The sequence below is a fragment of the Pteropus medius genome, unplaced genomic scaffold (assembly GCF_902729225.1).
Source record: "Pteropus medius unplaced genomic scaffold, Ma_sr-lr_union100, whole genome shotgun sequence".
Taxonomy (NCBI): domain Eukaryota; kingdom Metazoa; phylum Chordata; class Mammalia; order Chiroptera; family Pteropodidae; genus Pteropus; species Pteropus medius.
Window position 1 is genome coordinate 9,673,496 of NW_024355990.1, and position 17,957 is coordinate 9,691,452.

At 46.2% G+C, this 17,957-nt stretch overlaps 1 protein-coding gene across 7 annotated transcripts in view; it reads right to left on the bottom strand.

Annotated features, from left to right (window-relative positions):
- The window catches only part of ARSG (arylsulfatase G), a 90,966-nt gene that overhangs the window by 41,901 nt on the left and 31,108 nt on the right, over nt 1-17,957 (bottom strand). For all 7 annotated transcript variants that reach the window (XM_039859198.1, XM_039859194.1, XM_039859195.1 and 4 more), the window contains exon 2: nt 12,920-13,644. In XM_039859198.1, coding sequence (XP_039715132.1) covers nt 12,920-13,137 — 218 coding nt within the window. In that variant the 5' untranslated portion in view covers nt 13,138-13,644. The remainder of the gene's footprint in view (nt 1-12,919; nt 13,645-17,957) is intronic.

Here is a 17,957-nt window from a genome sequence, read left to right on the forward strand (position 1 = left end):
GTGCATGTCCCAGCTGAGATCAAATGAGACAACCTTCTTGTTTCCGTTCTCATACTGTAAGCAAGCGTCCTTTTCACAGTCTGTTAGCGCCATGGTGTTAACATTTTTGTGCTCTGTGCTGGTGATTCCACTGTTTAAAATGGCGTAGTGCTGAGGTGCTGGCCAGCATGCCTAAGGGCCAGAAGGTTGTGATGAGCCTTACAGAGAAAATACGTGTGATAGGTCAGCTTCATTCAGGAATGAGTTAGGGTGCTGTTGGCTGTGAGTTCAATGGGAATGAATCAAAAATATATATATTTAATAAGGTGTCTTTAAACGGAAACTCATATAAAACAAGGTGCAGTACTGATCAGTCGGGGAAAATGTTGTGGACAGACACACACAGGAACCTGATCCCTGTATTTCCCCTAGAAGCCGAGGTTCACTATTCCCTCATTCGGTGTTCTCGGTGATTTTATAGAACGTAACTACTGCCAATAGCAAGAGCTGACTGGATCTATCCCACATTACCATATGCCCAGCGCTTTTTCAGACACCACGGAGAAATATAAAAAGAGTCTAGCCATTTTCCTACCCTCAAGGGACATGATTAAACTAAATGTCACTAATAACGGGGCAACCTGACCTTGTGGGTCTCCTGATGGGATGCAATATGAAGTTCATAACATCAAGGATTCTTGCCAAAAACATTTAACCTAAATCTAATCAGAGCTCTGGACTTAATTTCCAGATTACAGGAAATGCAGCTAATAGAAGAACAAATTAAATGATACCACAAGGAAATAATTTCGCAAACCAGTCTCTAGATAGTCTACAAGACAAATGATCTGATCTCTTCAAAAAGTCAATATCCGAGGGAAAAAATGGGTTGGAAGAGGGATACTGTACATTAAAAGACACTAGAGAAGCATAACCAAATGTAACACATGATACTTGATTGGATCCCAGTTCGAACAAGCTAACAACACATTTGAGGGCTAATTTAGAAAAATTTAATATTGACAGGATATAAGACAGTATTAGGGAATTATTGTTCATTTGCTTGATTATGGCCGTGTGGAAGAATGTTTTTATTACTCTTTCCAGTTTGATTTAGATAGAATCAACATATAACATTGTATTATTTTAAGGTATAAAATGCAATGATTTGATATATGTATATATTGTGAAATGATTACCACAAGAAGTTTAGTTAACATCCTTCACCTCACACACAAAATTTTTTCTCGTGATGAGAAGATTTAAGATACACCGTCTCTTAGCAACTTTCCAATTTACAATGCAGTGTTGTTAACCATAGTCACCAGGCTGTACCACATACATCCCCTCCCCTCTTCCCGCTCCACCTGTCAAAACTGGTCACCAAGTTCTATTGATTCTGTCTCCTAAATGGCTCCCAGAAGTGTCCCCTCTCTGCCACCCATTGTAATTGCCTCAGTTAGGGTCGAAATTATTACAAGAGGTTGGTTTTCCTGCCGCCCCACCCCATCCTTTATATTAATACAAATCTGATGACACCAATTCCTTATTGAAAAATATGGTCTCTCTCTGCCTGCTTCCTCGGGCTCATCCGCTTCCTCGCTCCTCCACACCCTATGCTCCCAACACACCACATTCCTTACTCCTGTACCTCTGAGCCTTGGCGCTCACTGTTTTCAACACTAGGAAGGTCTCCTTCCTACTACTCTCCCTTTCGTGATTGACAGGTCCAAGCTGTCTTTATGACCCAGCTCAAATGTTCGAAGGTCATCACATCTAAGTCATCTCCCCTGACTCTCCCGTCTGAGCTATCTGCTCTTCCCCCTCCATGCCTACCCGGAATCAGGGCCCCTCTTCTGTTATATTTATTGCCTTTGACATATCCCTTACAACACTGAGGGATAATTCTTTGTGATCGGCACAGCTTAAAGACGGCCACAGATTCTTTGGCATGCCTCCCATTGGGAGATGGGGTCCGAGTCCCCTCCCCTTCACTGTGCAACTGCTTTGACTACTAGAATAGTGTGGAGGTGACGATACTGTGCCAGTTTCTGAGTTCGGGCCTTCCAAGACTGGCGGCTTCCACCTCCTCCCTTGAAATACTCTGCGAACCGCCCTGAGACTGCCATCCTGGAGGGGCCATCTGTAGGTGCTCCAGCCGATGGCCTCAGGCGTGGCCATCCCCACCTAGACATCTGGGTCCTCTACCCATCTGCTGGCTGAATCCCATGGAGTGACCTTAGTCAACACAACGTGGAGAAGAAGAATTGCCCAACCAAGAGCTGCCTGAATTCCTCAGCCACAAAATCGTGAGACATAATAAAATACTTGTTATTTTAAGCTACTAACTTTGGGGGTAGTTTGTTACTCAGCAATACACAACCAAAATAATGTGTCTCTTTCAGCAGACAATACTGGCTCATCATCAAGTCCTCAGACAGCACAAAGTGGGCACTACCCCGTGTGTGCTCAGTGGATGACACCACCATCCTCTTTGCTTTTGTACAATATAGTGAGTCTTGCTGAAGAGACCTGGGCCTCGGTCCCAGAACAGGAGTTAATTCTCTCACACCATTTTTCCAAAGGTGACAAACAGAAAAAAAAAAGAAGAAAAAAAAAAGGATAGCATCAGGGACCAATGACATTGCACTGTGAGATCCCAACAATGCCTGACTGGAAGCACTGGCCTGGCCCCAAAGCCACACTCTTGGAAGCAGGCTGCGTGATGTCTCCATCTGACAGAATGAGGACAGGGAAGGTGTGTGCTCCAGCACGCACTGCTGGGTTCACACATGCCGAGCCATGCCTCCCTCTAGGCCTCAGGGACTCTGGGGCTCAGAGCCCCAGCTTCCTATCCCTGCCAGCACTTCCTTCCTGTCCCTCAGTCCTCTGGGACTGAAAAAGCACTTGCAATCTTCCTTCTCTCAATCGTTGGGCATCTGGGGTAATTTCCCAGGCACGGGTTTCTCCCAGCGCATCACCACCTGCCAGACATACAAGGCCACAGGGAGGGGTCAAACTCCTGAGGCAAAATCCAGGGCTCTGGATGTCGCAGGTAGCTGGGCAACCGCTACTTAGAATTCCACAGAGTCCTCCCTCGGTGCTCATGCTTTTGCTCCCAAGAAAACTTTCATGTCTACCCGGCCTCTTCTCTCTTCTTCCCTCGACACTGAAGCACAAGGACCCTCCTAGCTCACACTCTGAAATGTTCCTTATAATAATTCTCATAACTCTCAAACCTAATGCTTATAGGGCATTTCTATAATCCAGGCACATCTTCAAGCACTTTACGTACATTGAGTCAGGATCATCTATTGCCCCAGACCCATTCTGGTTTGAATTTGTACTTCTGTATGGGTTGGCTGACCAAGCATTTCGAGATGGCAATAGCAGAGCATTAAACCGCCATTCACACTGTGGTCTGCCGTTGAGCAGAACACAATCGACCCAGCTGTGTGTGGCAGCCCTGCTCCAAGCTTTCAATTCCAACTCCCACTTCCCCCTCTCCACATTTTCCATGGAGCAACTAAAGTCATCTTAAAAACCATTATCAGCTAGCATGAATTCCTAGCTAGATACCCTCGCATGGGTTCTCACTGCCATCTAAACGAATCCGAAGTCATTATCATGGTCCACGAGCCCTCCATCAGAGCTTCCCAGTCTGCAAGCTGAAGCACGCAATAGTGCCAAATGGGCCACAGGTTTACCAAGATCAGGTTCCTCTCAGCCCAGGGGCAGCCAGGTGGGGCACTGGACAACTGGAGTCCCCAGGGCAATCTTATACGGGACTCTGTCAGTGCCCTGCACGATTCCAGAAAAACAGATCCCCTTAGAGCGTAACATGGAGAGGGCCCTCAGGGCGAGGCACCAGGAGAACTGGCTGAAGCCCAGGCTGGCCACCTCCTACCGCCAGTGGCCTCAGTGTAGTTCCCTGGAAGGGGCCCATATGTCATTAGTTTTTATGTGTGACACCACACGGTGATCAGACCCCATCCGATACCTGCTCCCCACTCTCCCTTCCTCTCGCCCCAGCTACGGTGTCCAGAATTGCTCCTCCTACAACACCACAAGCTTGTTCCTGGCTTGGGCCCTTTTTATGTCCCCTCTGTCTGAAAATCTCTGTTCTATTTCCACATGGCTGGCCCCTTCCTGTCATCCTGATCTCAGCTCTCATTTCACCTCCTCGGGAAGGCCTTTCGTGACCTGAGCACTCTCCACCGCATCCCTGGTTCTGTTCTGTCTCCAGTCTTTATCATCTCAAACCTTACCTTGTTCGTGGATCTGGCTCCCTGTTTGCTGTCCAGCTCCCTCATCCAGAATGGCGTTCCACAACAACATGGGTGTGTCTGCCCACGGCCACCAATGGCCTTGGGGTCTGGTTCCTCTGGAAGGACCACTGAAGGCTAGTTCTCCTCGGTAACTGGGGCCCTGCACTCTAGTGGTGACACAGTTCCTCCTGTCTGGGGGACAGCTCTAGCCTGCACGGATGCTGGCTTGCTCAGCGGGGCTCTTGGTGAGCACCAAGCCTTCATCTCTCCAGACATTGAGACGCGACCGGATATTCCTCCCCTCACTCATCTTTCTGCCTCCGAACAGACACACACGTCCCTTGCCTCTCACCTCCCATCCTCACCTGTGAGCTGAGGTTTAATTCAACCAATCACAGCAGAGGGAGCTACAGGGAAGAAGTCATAGAGCCTTTTCCATCAGAAGCTTACACTTTGGGGTGATTAGGTTTAGATGAGGTCATGAGGGTGGCGCACCCATGATGGGATTAGTGTCCTCATAAGAGGAGACCAGAGCTCTCTCTCCACCCTCCAGGTGAGGACACGGTGAGAAGTCATCCATCTGCCAACCAGAGAGAAGGCCGTCAGATGAACCATGCTGACAACCTGACCTTGGACTTCCCAGCCTCCTAAACTGTGAAAAATAAATGTATATTGTTTAAGCCACCCACTCTGTTCTATTTGTGATAGCAACCCAAGCTGACTAACACATCCGGGCAGCGCCCAAAATCCTTTACCTGAATGCTAACCCTGATTGCCACGTTAAGGCCATCACCTTGGGAATGGCTACAGCACATTCCCACGGCGAGACGCAGCTGGGAGGTCCGTCCCAGACTGTAGGTTCTGTGAGGACGGGGCTGAGAGTTGTGACTCCGGTCCCAAGTGGGGTGCCTGGCTAGGACGGAGCTGCTCCGGCAAAATCTACTGGATGAACAAACAGAACTGGAAGAGAGAGGTCTGTGTCGTTTGATTGGAAAAAACACGTTAGTCCAACTCTCCACATAATCGCTTAAGCTGATGTTTTTAGCGCTCAATTCCTTCCCCCGCCATGTGATAAAATTCATAGCTTAACTCTCAGGAACAAGCTTACTTCCTTTGTTTCCAAGTCTTTGGACAGCCCTGACTCCACGCTCCTCAAAAAACCTAATACCACCCCCACGCGGCCCGAGGAACTGACCCGCACGTCACCTTTTCCCCTCTCCCGCCTCTGTCTCCATTTGGCAGGGACTAATTAATAAGTAATAAAATGGTCTTGCTATTTGGAAAGCTTCCTTTGTTTTTTTTCCAGATCTATCTGGGCAGGCTCAGGCCAGTTCACCAACAGGGGTCCTAATTAAAGTCTGAAAATACATTGTGAAGCAAAGCTGGAAACCCAGAGCCAGACATTACAGCAGCCTGTTAACGGGAAAATCAACTCAAATTAAGACACAGCCAGACGGAAACCAAAGCAACTTGCCATTGCATAAATTACGTGTATTAGAATCAGGGAACGTTAGCTCTGGAAAGGCCGCCACGAGAGCCCTGGAGAGACATAACGTTTCCAACTTAAGCGTGTCCAGCCTTCATTTATATGGATTTTAAAATAGATGGTGAGGCCTTCTGTAGCAACTCTCTAAATTGCTGTGCGTCTGGAATAAGAACTATCTTTGCTCCATTCATAATTTAAAGGCTTGGAGGTGGGAAGGGATTTTAAACTTCATTTGCCGTGGCCTTCGTGGGCAGAGGGACGGGTGGGAAGTGAGAACTGGGGAAACGCCGAAGCAGGACTCAGCCGAAGCGGCTCGGCTCAGCCTCCACGTTACCTTAAGTTCAACGGGAAGACGGCCGAGTCAGCCTTCAGAAGGCGGTTCAGCGGGATAATGGGCACAGCCAACACGCAGGCCCTTTTTAAACTGCAAACGAATGTGGCACCAAATAGCGAAGGGGGTGTGTTTAATTCACTCGTTCATTCGTTCACTCATTCGTCCACACATCTACTCACACTCTTCATCTTCTCAACAAAACAAAGAGATTCCCGGCTGCTGACCTTGGTGTGATCCTTGGTGTGATTCCTCTTCACATTCTTCTGTGGGTTGGTACTAAAGGAAGGGCGCACACATAGCAGGATGGACACATGGTCATCTCAGTGCATCCTAGACCGGACACTTCTCCTCATTGCCACAACTCTGAGTCAAGCCATCCTAGAGGTACCTGCAATATGCCCCCTACCCTCCCAACCACCAGTATGGGTGGGCCACCCCTAGTAAGCTAGAGCAATCCATTTCAAATGCAGGTCAAGGACTTCAGGCCTTGGGGCCCTTGACTCTCTTCAAGATCAAGTCCAAACACTTGAGCATGCCCACGATGCCCTTCACCAGCTGCTCGTCCATCAGTCCAGCCTTATGCTCCCTGGCCCAGCCATACTCAAGCACTAGAATGCAAACCAGCCCCAGAAGAGCGAGAGATTTTCATTGTTTGGGTCACAGATATATTCCCAGCACCTAGGACAGTCCCTGGGGGAGCCTCTATGACTATCTGTTGAGTGAATGGGCATCTTTTGGTTCTGGGTCCCTGCTTTTCTCTCTGCCTACAACTCTCTTTCCTCCCCCTTCATCTAGCTAATTCCTACTTATCTTTAAGGTCTCAGCATTCAGGTCCTAGCAGATAAGCTTTCTTGAGTACCTCTTGGCTTCCCTCTGGAGAAATAGCCTGTTTTCCTATGGTCCCACAGCACTAACATGATTTTTGCTCAGAGCTTTATCATCTAAAAGGTGAGAAGCCCAGCATGGACCTTTCTCATTCCTGACCACCACCAATGTATAAGTAACGTGTGCCAATTCCATCCCCTAGGATGTCGACTCAGGTTATGAAAAATGGGACATATGTCAGGAGTTCCTGCTCTGACAGCATATCACCTATCTGTACTCTAAATACTTCTTGTCTTTATTTGCCTCCAGGCTGTAAGTCCCTGAAGGTCAGAGCTGGCTGGAGTCTCCCGGCGTTTGTCTCATGACCTGCTCTTCGTAGAGATTCACTGCTGAAAGACTGTAGCTGGGAGGCTTAGAAGGGGAACGAATGATAGCCACTGACAGGCTATTTTGAACTTGCAGTTGTGAAGTGAGCTGGCACCAAGTCCTCGCTGGTTAATATTTCAGTTTCTTCTCTCTAAGATTAGCTGTCATCTAGATCATCATGTTCCTGCATGTCCCCGTCTATTAAACAGAGCCATGAGGTTAAAACCCACGGTACCATTTGTTTAGGTTTCTCCTTGCCCCAGTTTGGAGTGGGGGTGGGGGCAGCAGCAGAGCATTAATGATTTTTATGTCTATTTGACCTACTTACCCAAGGGCAAATATGTAAAACTGCCTGTCCCATGATGCTGAGCGCTAACAAGGAGAAGACAGGAACAAACCTCTCAGAGCTAATGACGAAGTTCATAGGACAAAAGGAGATTTCCCTGATGAGGGTCCTCGATTACTGTAGGGGGAGGAGGATAGAGTTGGAAGGAAATTACGTGGTAGGGAAAGGGTCTTTCTCTTGCTAATCTCCTTCAGAAAGCTTTTCTTGCCCTAACTTTTGCCGTGTCCGCTAGACTTCAAGACCTCATTACACACCCCTGCAGTTTTGAATGCCAGCCTGGTTCTCAAATTCATTTAGGTTACTGCAAAATCCCAAAGGCAGCAGGATGGCTGAGAAAGTCCTGTAACAGGATGAATGAATTTTTGCAAAAGCCAATGTGGAGAACAGAAATCAAACCGGGTGTTCGTTTGATGAAACTAACAGCTCAATTCATTCCTCGGAGGTCCGTTTTAGAAATAGCCTCAAGCCCCTGAGAGCCTCTGACCTTTCAGTGGTGAATATTGATCTTTGATTGCTAGCTAAGCCACTGCCTGTAACTCTCAGCAATAGCATTGACCTGACTCAGAATTAAATTGTTGGCAGAGAAGGGGAGAAGCAGGAAGGGAGAGAATTTAAGGAGCAAAGTTAACTTTTTGCAAGTCAATTCACCTATGTAAATGTATTTACAATGTACAGTTAACTTCACTTCTGAGCCAGCCCGGCAGACGATTTAATTGAGTGGGCAGGATCTGGCTGAGATGACTTCTTTCTATCACTCGTCATCCTTTTTCTCCCTCCACAAGACACCTGTGGGTCACGATTGCTCAGGTGTGCAAAACCCAGTCAGACAGCCTACCTACATCATTGCCTGAATCCAGTCACCCAGCCAGAAGACTCATGCAAGTTATTTCTTAACCTGAGAATTTTCAAGAAAATATGTTGCTTGTTCATCACAGATGAAACCAGCATCGGCCTTCCCTGGATGCGCTGCCGACAAGAACCAAACTAATGTTGCGTTATCAAGGTTGTTCACTGAATTCTTGTAATGACTAAAAGATGTAATTATTGTTCAGACTGTTCGAAGAGCTGGAAAAGATGCCAACAAAATGCATTTGTCCTTCTCCTTAAAACAAGAGCAGTCCAATCCTCTATCTTATACTGTTATGCAAATTTTCCAATTGCTTGAATAGTTTAATGTGTAGTCGATTACTAAATCCCTGGCATTTTCATTTATTCTAAAGTTTCGACTTTCTTCTGCTTATCATATCATTTCTAAACTTACAAATGTTCACCAACACTGCCCAGCTCAGATTTGCACAGGACCCTGGTAAAACAGCAAGCAGCCCACAAGGTCAAGGGCAAAATATGTTGGTTGCTAAAACTACTGACAAGCGGACTGCCATCTCGCAGTGACGCAAGTGCAGTCACTGACCCTGGGGGCAATGCCCGCTGATTAAAGAGGTTTGCTAATTGTGGTAGCGTTCATTTTTTTTCACACACACACACACACAAAAAACTAAAAAACTTTTGTCATAATTTTTAATGTGGTAAATCTGCAAACTTCATGACGCACCCCCACATGTTAGAGAGATGACTGTAAGAGTAAAACCGTTTCTCTCTGAGCCTCAGTTTCCCTAAGTGATATGTGATGTGCACGGACTTTGACCAGAGATACTGTAAATGAGCCCAAGGCCCGGGGAGTTTAGGCCACAAGCTCTATTTTATCTCCATGTGAGTGGAGTCTAGAAAAAGCCTGAAGAGGGAAACCAAAACCGAGACACTGGAAATTCTGCTTTTCTTCTCCCAAAGAGTCCTTTTTTTTTCTGCGATAGTGATGACATCACAATTATGTTGTGACTGGTGCCTGTTCAGTCCACACAATTGGCAAATTGCATCCACCATGGCCAGGTTAAACAACAACAACAACAACAACAACAACAACAACAACAAGGAAACCAAAGGTTTGTAGCAGCAGGGAAGCCAAAGGGAACTGTCGGAGACATGGAAGCATTGCCTTGGGGACTCGGTCTAGGAATGCGCAGAATGGAGCAGATTCCGAGAGGACAGCCGAGTTCTATGGCCCAGCTTGGGGAAGGGTGGGCGTCGGGGCACAGACGGACAAGATGCAGCAGAAACGTAACTGAGGAAGTAAGCCCGACCTGCCAGCCAGGGTAGGGGGACATGGGAAAAAGCATGGCAGCAGAGCCAATGGTATCGGGGACAATAAGAGCTAACACCTAGCAAGCACCATTATGTACTAGGGACTCTTCGTACCACCTTACATGACTTCATTCATGTCCTCCTCAAATGACCCCATGAGGTATGTCATTATTGTCCCATTTCAGAGATGAGCACACTGAAGCCCAGCAGAGTTTAGTATGTGAGCCCAGCATCACCGAGCTACTAAGTGACAGACCTGGGCAGCCTGGTTCCAGACCCCACACTGTGGTTAACGCGTCCAACCCCGCCCGGAAGTTTGGATCCAGGAGTCCAAGCACATGAGCAAATGTTTTTTGTGGGCCTACCACGTCCGAAGCATAGTTTTAAGCACTGGAGGCCATCCTTACCTCTGCTCCCAACACAGTCTGTAAAGTAGCAGCTGCCCAGTTAAGTGTCTTCTGCTTTGAAGACTAAATTATAAGTAATACGGCTCATCGTGCTGAGTAGCCCCCCACTTCCCCGCAATTTCACGTCAATCTAGCACCTGTGAATGTGACCTTATCTGGAAAGAAAGTCTTTGCAGATGTAAGCAAGTTGAGATGAGGTCATACTGGATTAGGCTGGGTCTTAAATCCAATGACTGGTGTCCTTATAAGAGAGGAGTTTAACACACCCACACACAGGGAGAACTCCATGTAACAACAGAGGGAAAGAACTAGGAGATGAGTCTATAGACCGAGGGAGGCCAAGGATGCCTGCCACCACCAGAAACTGGGAGAGAGGAACGGAACGGATTCTCCCTCAGAGCTTGCAGAAGGAACCTCCCCTGCCAGCACCTTGATTTAGGACTTCGAGCCTTTGGAACTGTGAGAGGATAAATTTCTGCTGCTTTAAGCCACCCAGTTTGCAGTAATTTCTTGTGTCAGTCTTAGGAAACTAATATACTAATTTTAAAAAAAATGACACTAGAAAAGACACTTTTTGAAGTCACCCTTAGATCTTGTTTAACAGTTAGAGTTTTTGTCTAAAAGTCATGGCTCCCCTCTGGCTGTGCGTAGGCAGGAGGAGAAGCCAGGAAAGAATTCATCCTCATAGGAAGTCACCTTCCTGTCAACAAAGCACAAAATGAAAGGCCATGGACCCCAGGCCACAGGGCTGTCTGTCTAGCCCTGTCACAAGGCTCAGATGGAGAAAATATTTTCTTCAATGGGAGAATAAAAAATAGGAAAGCCCACCAAATTGTGCTCATATCTGGTCTCGAGGCCCCTTCTGATCAGGATGAGAGCATGTGGGTGGGGACAGCTCATAAGAAGAATGTCCAGGCCTCCCAAATGTCAGTTAAGTAACGGGCCAGTTATTTCCCCACTAACCCACTCCACACTAAAAGCAGAAGTTCTTAAGCATTCGGCAACCCACTTCCCTTTGAAAGATCTGATAAATGGTATTCTTGCTCCAGAAAAAATTCCTACGTGCAAAATTCGGGGTGATGTTTCAGGGCATCTTGAACTCCTAAAGCCCATTTATTGATGAACAAATATTTATAAATTGCCTATTATGTGAGCAGCACTGGGCTACAGGCTAGAAATGTAAAGGAGGAAGAATAGATAAGGCACTTCTCTTCCTAAAGCCCTGAGCTAGAATCAAGGTGTATGCATTTCCTGTGACTGGCATATGAGATTACCACAAACTGGGTGTAAAACAACAGAAACTTATTCTCACAGTTCAGGAGGCAAGAAGTCTGAAACCCAGATGTCTACAGCATTGGTTCCTCCCGGAAGCTCATAAGGACGATGTTTCACACCTCCTTCCCAGCAATCCCAGCAGTCCTCAGCTTTCTTGGCTCCTAGACCCGTCACTCAAATCTCTGCCTCCATCTTCACACCTTCTCCTCTGCATCTCTCTGTGTCTTCTCTTCTTATAGGACACTAGTCATTGGATTTAGGACCCACCTTAAATGGAGTATGATGCCATCAAAATCCTCACCGAGTGACATTGGCAAAGACGCTTTTATCAAACTCCGCTCTGCCCTGAGGCTCCAGGTGGACAGAGATTCCGGGAAGTGAGTGGGCAGATGATCGAACGGTCACCATGGTGAGGAGCCAGGCTGACGACCAAGCACGCCTGGGGCATCCAAGGTGACTTTCCTGAGGATGGCATGGGGAATCGGAACTCAAATGGTGAATAGAAACTAATTAAACAGAGGAAGTAGCAAGTGCAGCAGCAAGAACTCACCGCACAGGTCTGGCCCCCAAAAGGAAGGCACCGACTGAGGCCAGTGGCGAGGGAGGGAGCCGAGCACACACCGGCGGCCCTTTGGAGTCTGCATTTTATCCACAAAATGCCTTTGAAGGACTGGAAGCAGAGGAGTGTTTCTTGAAAGTTCACCTTGAGCAAGGTGTGGAAGAGGGACTGGGGTAGATGCAGCCACAGGCAGGTACCCCAAGGGTCCCTATCTCAGGGGAAAGCTTCTGGCTCCAGGATGCAAGTGGCAGAGTCTCTGTGGAGAGGCCCCAGTGTGGTCCTCCCCAGCCGGCTGGAGAGACCCCACTGAGCCGGTGGAGGGGTCCACGCAATGCGGACGGGATCGATGTCAGCCTGAGAAGAAAACCCAAAGGGCTGAAAGCTGAGAACTGCTCTCTGGCTAAGAGTGGAGAGGGGCTGGGTATTTGAAAAAAGGTCTTGATGAACACTGCGACCCATCCAGATGCACATCTGCAGTCCCTGTGGGGTCAGCGAGCCTAAATGCACTGGTAAGTCCTGGCAGCGCACAAGTAAGCCCGCCTCCCTGTCAGTTATTCTTCAAATGTCACCAAACCCTCCCTGGGAATTCCAAAAATTCCTCAGGTGGTTCATGTACTAGACCGTAATCCTTACGTTCCATTTAACCTGTCTCCCCTACCAGACACCAAGTACCTGAGGGCAAGGATTCTTATCTTGTTCACGTCTGTATTCCCATTTCCTAACATATACGGACTCTGAATATCATCAGGTGGATGGAAGAAAAACGGATTAATGGATCCCTCCATGAGGCTGAACTGGTTTCAAACCAAATGAATCACATAATTCAATCAACACAGACCCAAGGATTGCTCTTCAAATGCTTTACACTGCCCCCTACCCCCAAGAGAGGCAGGGTAACAACAAAGAGAACCTGGCTTGGCATCCTCAAGACTCACCTCATTCCTTCGGCAGCCATCTTATCAAGGTTGGCGGTGTCCTTTGTTTCTGCCCAGTTTGCTCCCAGGTCACCCCACCCCATGTCATCTGCCAAAATGATCACAAAATTTGGTTTCTGGCCTCTTGTTTCCCCACTGAAGTAAAAATCGACAAGAGGATAAAAACATCCCAAGAAACTCACTCCCACCAATAACGCCTTTAGAAAAAGCCAGGTCATGGTGGTAAGGGGGGAATTCCAAATGTCTAGAATGATGGTGGAGGCGTCTCCGAGAGCCCCCTTCTGCTCACCTGCAGTGCAGGGAGTCCCTGGAGATCGAGGGTTTACAAAAAGACACTGATGTTACAGGAAGTGGTGCTGCCTATAGGGACATTGGGAGCTGCAGAAATGAGGCCCCCGACCTGGAACCCTAACTCGAGAGAGTCAGAAAACTTGCAACCCCCGATGTGGCTTTCCCCACTATGGCTCCGTACGATGACTGGCTTCTCACAGCAATCAGACGACAGTGTCAGCAACTGCCCTTCAGCCACTTAGAAAGTGACTCCTCCGAGCTCAGAGGTGTTAGCGCCGAAGCACGAGCCTCGCATCTTTTCAGGACTCCAGCTGATGAGTGTAGGATGAAACCTCACATCTGCAGAACACCTGGAGGTTCTAGAAGCCGCAGACAGCCCCGAATGAGTTTCTGAGTTCCAGGTGGTTGAGGGCTTCATGTTTCTGTAAGGTTTCCTGAAAGAGCAAAAATTGACAAGAAAACAGAGTGAGAACTGCCAGTGCAGCTGTGTTTTACTCAGTAGCTTAGGAAATAATCACTTTTCCATGCCAACAGATGTTTTCTTTCTTATGCGAATATTTAACTGGTTCATCAGTTTCTCCACCTGAGAAAGAGTGATGATGATAATATTTGCAATGGACCTATAATCACAGGGATGGGATGATCTCTCTCTAACCCACTCAACTGGATTCCTGAGGATGCTGAGCTGGCTGTCTGAACGGGGCAAAGACCAGCACCCAACTCTGCAAGATCCCAGTGCCCCCCCACACCCCCACCACCTACCACCATGCTTCTCTGATTCACAAGAAATTTCCAAACTAATGTGACCTTGTCAAACTCACTGAGGATTCTAGAAGAAAGGGTAAGACCTTGATTACCAAGATATGATTCTTTCTAGTAGTCACGGTGAAAACTAATATTTCTATATAAAATTCTTGACAGACATTAATTTGGGAAAAAAAGGAAATGCAAAAAAAATAAGTTCACGGTAGGATCCAGGTGGAGATTCTATGGGCGTTCCCTGCCGACCTCTTTCAATTTTGCCGTAATTTTGAAATGTTTCATAATAAATATATTAGAAAAAACTTTTAAAAAATTTTTCATGGAAATGTGTCTCTTTACATCTGGACAATGTAAGTTTAATAAGAAAATCTAAAGACAGGCTCAACCAGGTGCTTCTCGCACTGGAATGCACGTATAAATCATCTGAGGATTTCACCAAGATGCAGGTTCAATACGTAAGGCTGTGGCCTGGGATCTATATTTTTAACAAGCTCCCAGGTGAGGCCTAGACTGTTGATCTTTAGATCACACTTTGTGTATCAAGATGCTTAGAAGGGAAAAACATCCTAATTCTGGTCCTAGAAGAAAATTAACTTAACTGGAGATGATTCAGCTTCAGTGGACAAACACAAAAGCAATAAATCTGGTTCAGTTTTGAAAGACAGGAATTGAAGTTCATGCTTTCAACTGCAGGTCACAAATGGGAACCCTAAAATAAAACCATATGACCCCTAGTTCCCTTAAAAGCCCTATATTTACAGGGTTAGTAAAGGAGAGGAAGACTTGAAACTCTGGATGAAATAAAAACCTCGGTTGAACACCCCACCTCTGGAGGAGATTAAAAGAGAACCAAATTGTTAATGAGGATGCTGCTAGGGCTAGATTATGACAGATACTACTTCTAGTTGTGACCCCTGCGTTGGGAAGAAATGCACAGCTGACAAGGCAACCCAGAGGCCAACCCCAACGGACGGGGCTAGCCAGAGGTATATAAATTCTGGAAGATCCAAATAAACTTAGAAAGATGGGCAGATACATACTTAACCAAAAAAAAAAAAAAGGAAGTCCAAGTAAACAGTCATGGTCATCTGGAGGCCCATGAATCAATTGTTCAGAAATGCCGATTTTTTTCCATTTTCCAAAAGGAGAGTTATTATTTCAAACTCAATTAGATTCAACTGGTATTTGTTGATCTTGAGGCTCCAAAGACTTCTCCCTTTCTAGAGGAAAGAGCTCTTGCACAAGGAGGGTGGCTAGCAAACACTCGTGGACCTGCTGGTTGATCCCCAGTCTCATTCCACTGGCTTCTGACTCTAAGCAACAATCACAGGAAGCTTTTCTTCTTAAAGCGACTTAGCTTGGAACACTAGAGTGGACTCACTCTTGCTCATTAATTCATTTCAGAATGACCCAACATGAAAGACAGCAGGGGGAAAAAGAAAAAAAAATCCCTTAAAAGAGAAGCTAAAATTAAGGTGGGAACATAGATTGTTGTGTTTATGCATTCCACGATAAACATTCCTTTGAGGATTTCCAAAGAGAACCATTAATACCTAATATTCTATTTCATAGAATGGGAATAGCTAATTTAGCCAGTACACCGGTGCATTATCCTTCATGCCCACACTTCCAGGGAGACATTTAATCCTTTCCCCCTTCATTATTTTTTTTTAACTACAATGAAAAAGCAAACCAGACATTCTAAGAATGGACTTCAAGCCACAGACTTTGATTAAGATCCAAGTGGACATTATGAAAAATATGGAGGTTCCTCAAAAAATTAAAAACATAATGACCATATGATTCAGGAATCTCACCTCTGGGTATCTATCCAAAAATGAAATCACTATCTCGCAGAGATATCTGCACCCCCACATTTGCTGCAGTATTTCTCACACTAACCAAGGTATGAAAACAACCCATGTGTCCACTGATGAATGAATGAAGAAAACATGCTGTATATATAATACATATAAACAATGGAATATTAGTCACCTTTAACAAGAAGGCAATTCTGTCATGTGCAACAACCTGGCTGAACCTAGAAAACATTATGCTAAATGAAATAAGCCAGACACAGAAAGACAAATACTGCATGATCGCACTTATGTGTGGAAACTAAAACAGTAGAACTCACAGAAGCAGAGAGCAGAATGGTACTTGTCGGGGCTGGGGGCTGGGGAAATAGGGACATGTTATGCAGGATGCATAACTTCTGGAGAGCTAATGTACGGCATGGAGTACAGTTAATAATTCTCTATTGCACACATGGTTGGTTAAATGCGAATGGACAGATAGGTCTCGGTATGCTAAAATAATTTGTACGTTATAAAGCTAGACTTTTAGTTTAGCTCTATCTTATATATGGGGCATAGTATTCATTAGTATTGAATGAAACTGACTTTTTACTTCTTTATACCCACTCCGGGCATAGTATCAGAGGAGTATACTCAATATTTGAGCTCTGACTTTTGGATTTAGCAGAAATATATTAGCTTATAAATTTAAATAAAACTTAGCCATAGTGCTTTTCAGAAATGCATTTACCACCTCACGCCTTTCACATTCACTGACAAATATAAATAAAATAATGGGCTACCTACAAAAAAAAATGATAAAAATAATAATACTGTATTGCTTACTTGCAACCTGCTGAGTAGATCTAAAATATTTTCCCCACAGAAAACATAAACGGTAATATGTTATGTGATTGATGTGTTAATTAGCTTCCATGTGGTGATCATTTCATAATTAAAACATCATGTTGTACACCATAAGTATATACAATTTTTATTTGATTATACCTCTGTAAAACTTGGGGGTTAGTTAAAAGATCCTGTTACTGGTCCAAAGTCTGTGTATCCGATGCTTCGAGAGGCCAAAACTCAAACACCAAAAAGAGTTTGGAGTAAGGAAGGGTTTATTGATCGAGAGGGTGCCAAGAAAACGGAAGTCTTAGTAGTAGTTCCTCAAATCTACCTTAAGAAAGTACAGAATTCAGGCTTGTTTTTTGTCAAGGACAGGAAAATGGGAGAGACTGCTTTATAAAAACTCAAGCCTCAAGCACAATTCCTCTAACAATAAGCATGTCTGAAGCAGGAGCTATCAGCCCGAACGCCCTAAGAACAACACAGATTTGAACAAGACAGAGTCAGACAGACCAAGCTAAGGAAGAAAGGGGGAGTCCTTGGCAAGTAGAAAATTTACTCCTCTTTCCGCTGGGCCAGAAGGTGCTTGCTTGACCACCTGACTCAACAAACTCCACGAGGAAAGCCCATCGGCTTGACCCAGCAGAACTGGCTGGGATGGATCCTTGCTGAGCTCAGTATGAACCACTGGCCTGTCCCAATGCTGCTCAGGCAGCAGCAGAGTGGACTTTAGTTGCCAATTAGCTTTGCGATGATGGGCATCCTTTAAAATGGGGGTCATTTTAAAGCAGGACTACCTCCCTCAGATGCTGCGCTTGCTTATGGATAATGACTCTCGTAAGACGTGATATGACCAGCGGGCAGGCTGTTGGCCAGAAAGGCTGAGAAGTGAATGGAACGAGACAACCTGAAGATGTGCTTTGCAATGTCTGAACACCAGAGCTGGAAGCCCATCGCCTGACCCTGGCTCCCCGTGGGCCTCCCTGTGGCCAAGCAGCCCGCTAGCAAGCCTTGAAAACAGCTGCAATAACAAGAAGTTCCAGCTGATCTTTCTGGCAGAGGGCTCTGTCGGTTTTCCGGAGACAAAGCTTCGGATGAGCTGAGGCCAGAAGGACAAAGGCGCTCGGGGAGCGTGGCCTCTGCGTGCCGAGCTCTGTTGTTTTACCCGCAGATCAGAACCTGGTGGCGTGCCTGCTGGGCCAGGCTGCCAAGAGAGGCCTGGAGACCAGCTGCCCACATGTCATCTGAAATGAGTCGTCCACGCATTGTCATGCATCCAGCAAATGTCGCTAAGTGACAGGTCTCGATCTAGGTGCTGTGCATCCAGCAGGGAATAA